Genomic DNA, 5,534 nt, shown 5'->3' with positions numbered 1-5,534 from the left:
CGGCCGCTCCCCTCCACCGAGGTTGTATATATATATATCTATATCTGCGAGCCTGCTCCGTTTTCTGCTCTATCCTCCGTTTGCATTGGTTAACAAAGTCCTGGGCAACAAGTGTGGTTTGCTGGGACCAAACGACCTCCTCTTAAGAGTGGAGAGAGAGGACTTGCTCGTTGTGGATAGTTTGCTGCCCGGTTCCTCCACCACCACCTCCCAGCCTCCCAGTCACCGACCTATTCTCTGCTTATGAAGTCATTGGGAGTAGTTCTGAGGTCGGAACCCCATAATCTGCTGCGCTGACGGCTCGGAGCCACTGGCAGTGATTGCACCGCGCCGAGACAGCCTTGCAAAAGGACACTTTTTTGTTGTTGTATACGTTTGGATTTGAGCATGGACGAGGACAGCGTCATGCCGGATTTTAAGGATCTGGAGGCTAAACTGGGTCGCAAAGTCCCCGAGAGTCTGGTTCGGTCTCTGGTGGACGGGAAGGTGGACAAGAAGCAGGAGAAGTCCAGTGGGAACACAGCGGTGAAGTGCCGGGCCAACTCTGCAGACCTGAAGCGACTGCAGAGCAAGATGCTGTTTCTGAAGCAGGAAATGGTGAGTGGTCCCCACTTGATCCCCACACATTGCATGGATTGATGCAATGTGTCCGCGGAGTAGTTCAAACGCAACAGGACTCTGATCTGTTTGAATGTGATGTCTGTCCCCCATGGTAGGACACCCTACAAGGTGTAAGCCGATACCGTTTTGATTTATATCTATATCTTGTCAAGTAGATCTACCGACTTGTGTCCCAAGACCAATGTGAGGGTAATTGCTTTAGGATGACTCAGACTTCCACTTGCCAACTATAAAAGTCATTAAATTATTAATATAGGGCAATTGTCCCTGATTGGACAGATTGGATGCATTTCATCTGCAGCCTGACAATGCATACAGGTGGTTTATACGGGCCTTGGAAACGTTATTGAAAACGTATGATCATTGATGATTGACAGCCTTTCAACAGGTGTCATGATTCTAACCAATCAGCTCAGTCACAAAAAAGTGACAATTTTTTACCGTCCTTCCTCAAATATCTTGACTTTTTGTATTCAAGGTCCTTGCAGCAGCTTAGTTTAAGTCGATACGAGTGTCAAGTCGTCTCAGTTGACCCTCAATCAGGGAAAATCCCCTTCGGATCGCCAGGGTCATTCATGCCCTGAGTTAGGCCTGGGCAGATGGTCAAGTTGACCGCGTTTCCCCAGCTGTAGTCAAGCCCTGTCATTATACTGAGTCAGCTCAGCAGCGAACAAAACAAACGAAAACATGGACGGAGTTTCAACTCGACCTGGAAGTACTGAATAATTCATGAGATGACCTCACTTAGAGTGAGCTGAGATTTGAGATGTTATCAGTGCATATTCAACTAGTCTCAAGGGGGAAGGGAACGGCCACACAATGGGACTGTTTAATTCCATTATGAGACTACTTAGTCTGCGCCGTCTTCCTGGTCCCTTTTGTGCTGCAGTGAACCCCGACTGTGTTTACATCTTAATCCCTAATCCAGTCGAGCCAACGTCTCTTCCTCCTCTTTGACATTCAGACCCATGTTATACGGCAGACAGAATGTATGGGACCACTGGAACATGTCACGTGCAGCCACGTGTGGATTGGCTTTCAGTCTTTTAGAGGAAAAACATGGTATCCAAAATCCTGACCCTTAGGTCCTAAATTAACTTTAGTGTCTGCGTGCGGATGCCTGTGTGTGTGATATGCATTTGCTTGAATATGATATGGACACAATCAAGTCATCAATCATAATCAAGGTAACATGCAAGAATAAAATGGCAGTGAGGGGCACCCTTCCCATGCCTTATAGCACCCCTTCATGTAGACATCCTTGCGCTACACCTCTGCAGATCCCGGCAGCAGCCACTAGCCCAGCTCGCTTTGCATGAGGAGATTAGCCCTGCACGCAGTGCCTCGGTGTTATCACTGAGTTCAACAGTGGCCAGGTTTATTGTTGTTCAACATGCAGCCACCCACATACAGCTCTTGTTTTATCAAGGCCGTTCGCAGCAGTGGGGAAACCGTCTTTTCAGCGCCTGCAGGGATCAGTGTGTGTTTGGGTACTGGGGGGGAGGGTCTGGCTCGGAGACTCACACCCAGAGGCCAGAGAGTGCATCTGAACGGCAGAGCTAATCAATGGCACGGTTGTGTCTATGGCAGGAAGTTAAGATGTCTCTGTCTGGTTCACTGTGACCCTCTCAAGTTGAGGACTGAGTTCACTGACTGGTGCCGTTACAGGGTGAACAACAGATCCATATCAACACAGTGGACACCTTTTTTGTTTATGTATTGTTGTGTCTGCCACAACGAGAATTACAGCACAGGATGTTCTCTCCAGTCTGCCCACTCTCCCTTATGCGGCTGACAGTGCTTTTGTTTTCTTCTGCTGGACTATCTTGTTTATACTTGGCTTCTAGCGACTAGTTGGATGTGATTAAGGTGATATACCGAAGAGGACTCAAGGGCTGCTGCTGTTGTGTAGGCTGACAAAGTGTGTGTGTGTGTGTGTGTGTGTGTGTGTGTGTGTGCGTGTGCGTGTGCGTGAGAGATCGATCTGTGGGCCTCCATCAACCTCCAAAGCCCTTCTGTGAGGTCTTTCACCCCGCCCTTCCTATGCGTCCACCTGATACGCGAATACGCTCTCACAAAACAGTAGATTGATGCTTAAGGTACAACTGTGTGTGTGTGTGTGTGTACCTATGTGTATGTTTGTTCTAATGTGCTCCGTGTCCCCTGCAATCGCAGGCCCACTTGCGAGCCATCGACGGGCAGCTGATGCAGCAGCTCATGTCCATCAACGAGGGCATCGAGTCCATCCGCTGGGTGATGGACGACAAGGGGGGTGTGGCCAGCCAGGAGGGCAGCCTGATGGGCAGCCTGTACAGCCTATCGGACAGCCAGGATGGGTCGTCGCTGCGCGGGAGCTTCAACAGCCTGAACGACGGCAACAGCGACGGGTTGGACGGGCTGTCGGTGGGCAGCTATCTGGACACCTTAGGGGAGGACTTCCCGGACCGGCCCTCACCCACGGACCTCGAGACATTTGAGGAGAAAAGCGCGATTAACGGAGAGACGGCGTTCAGTAAATCGCCGCTCAAACTCAGGGTTGAATCCGATGAGTACTACTGCTTCGGGTAGAGCGGAGAAGTGCACAGTGGTGGTGCTTCATCCGGATTGTTTTAATGTGTTTTTTTTTTTAAAGGAAGGATGTGCAGAAATGACACGATAATCTGTTTTGTAAATGACGTTGGGATTGACTCTTGCAGCAACAAGTGGGCGCCAGGTTGTTGGGAATAAATTATCTCGACGTTACCGTGAATCCTAATTCTTAATTTATGTGTATGGTGTAAACGCTAAAGTCACACATTGCCACTTGCCAGTCAATATAGAGGCTCCAGAAGAATCATTTGCCGGTTCATTTTTGTGTTTTGTTTTTTTATGCTTTGTTTATTCATATGTTTCAGCATCACAGGCTATTTTATCACCCCATGTGCTATCCCCTTTGAATAATAAGCTTGACAGCGGCGAGTCATGCCTCGTAAAGTGGATTTAAGAGCAGCCCTGACATCTGGAACTCCCACATCTGGAACTCCCACCGCCACACTGCATTCTGGGAGGAATTGTCTCTTTAAGTGAGTCACGCTAAACGTGTTCACACGGTAGCGGTTGCGTCAGTCAGTTGGTCTGGCGTCTGGGAAATAATCCTGACGATAAAGTTTAAACGACTGTTGTAACTTTTATTCAAGGTTGCTGTTAATGGAGGTGCAAACGGCGTCAGGTGCAATTATCTCGGAAAATTTTGTGCAATTTTCTTTTCCGATCCAAAGTTGTTGTTTTTTTCTATTTTGATCTTTTTTTCTAATTTGGGCTTTTCTAAGATTGCTATTGTCTGTACGGTACTGTAAAGCCTCCCGCACTCAGAAACCAAACCTTTCACACCGGTTTTAAAAAGTACTCTCGTTGTTCAAGGCTGATTCCAAAACAGTTGCTTGGATGTTTGTCTGCCCAAAGCTATACTATTGTGGCCTTTTTGAAGGTGCTTTAAGCATTTAAGCTTGCATACCTGGTTGTGGTTTGGCACGGTCGGTCGGCTGATAAGACAAACACATGTGAAACAGGTGTGTGTGTGTGTGTGTGTGTGTGTGTGTGTGTGTGTGTGTGTGTCTAGTGGGCTACTTTCAAAATAAGCTCTGTTTTTATCTAAAACAAAACAAAATTGTCAAGAAAAAGGATTCTGGTCTTGCTTGATCAGTTGTCTTCGTTTTTGGTACCGATGTACTGTACTGTTTGTTGGGTGCTTCCTTCATATTGTTGTTTTGATACGTTTATTTTTATTTTTAAGTCAAGTCAAAATGATAATATATTGTGATCTTTCTAACCCCTGTGTACAATAGTTTGTATTGCCTAATACAGAAATTGAACTGCATGCTTGTTCAACGAGGGCGAGAAGGAGAGTCTAAAAGGGAGAGAGTATGAGACAGAATAAAACATGTCTGTTACACGTCCTGCCCTCTCCTGCCACGAATGAGTCCCAATGATCCTACATTTTGAATGTGTAACGTGGCAAAGACAAAGGCCTGTATTAAATCGGGTCACCCCTCCTTAAACTCAATTTGACTCAATCATTTATTTCGGAAATGACTTCTCTTTTTTTGCCAGAAATATTTTTTTGGCTTTTTGCAGAGGAAGGGAATTCTGTGTGGCGCTTGGCTGATATGGTGGTGGAAGGGGATGGGAGACAAAGCATCTTGTTTCAGCCTTGAAATCCCCTGGTAATCCCTGTTATCCCAGTACGTTGCTTGCACCCCGTTAATTCCAACTAGCCCCGGTCAGAGACCAGACAAAGTTAGGACCCATGCAATGTTTCACCATTGTTTTGTTTCGGCGCTCTCATTACGATGGGTGTGAGTTACACACACATACACACACACACACACCGAGAGACACACACATACACCGAGAGAGACATACACACACACACACACACACACATGCACCGAGAGACACATACACACACACACACACACACAGCAAGAGACACATCCACACACACACACAGCGAGAGACACATCCACACACACACACACGTGCGTGAGAGAGACACTCACGCACGCACGCACTCAGTCTCATTGATGTTCCCGGGATAATCGGAGCTCCAGACAGAATGCCCACTGGGAAAGTCATCACTCGGGAAGCTGAGAACATTTGGTCTCCGTGGCCAGCGAATAAATGAGTGACCATGATGGGGCGAAACTTTCCAGCGCTAAAGTTACACTCTCTTTATGCGGCGTGACACTGGACCCTCGGTTGGGCCAGCCACGGCGCTGTTTGATCAGCCACAGCTTATTCTATTCTTAATGAGCCCTCCGGGGCTGGGGGGATTGGGTAAATGCCGGGGTTTCGGATTTCAGACTCATCCAATGGTTTCTTTTTTAACAAGGAGGCCAGAGTGTGAAGAACCTGAACCCTTTGCTCATTGTATG

The 5,534-nt window shown here is 47.4% G+C and overlaps 1 protein-coding gene across 1 annotated transcript in view; it reads left to right on the top strand.

Moving 5' to 3' along the window:
* lurap1l (leucine rich adaptor protein 1 like) overlaps window positions 1–4,663 on the top strand; it is a 4,706-nt gene extending 43 nt beyond the window's left edge. The window contains exons 1-2 of the mRNA XM_079757804.1: window positions 1–597; window positions 2,797–4,663. The exon at window positions 1–597 is cut by the window's left edge and continues 43 nt beyond it. Coding sequence (XP_079613930.1) covers window positions 388–597; window positions 2,797–3,189 — 603 coding nt within the window. The 5' untranslated portion in view covers window positions 1–387 and the 3' untranslated portion in view covers window positions 3,190–4,663. The remainder of the gene's footprint in view (window positions 598–2,796) is intronic.
* The last annotated feature ends 871 nt before the right edge of the window (window positions 4,664–5,534 follow it).

Source organism: Pollachius pollachius, assembly GCF_949987615.1.
Source record: "Pollachius pollachius genome assembly, chromosome: 20".
NCBI lineage: Eukaryota > Metazoa > Chordata > Actinopteri > Gadiformes > Gadidae > Pollachius > Pollachius pollachius.
Note: the sequence above shows the minus strand (reverse complement) of the source record. Positions and strands in the feature narration are given on the sequence as shown.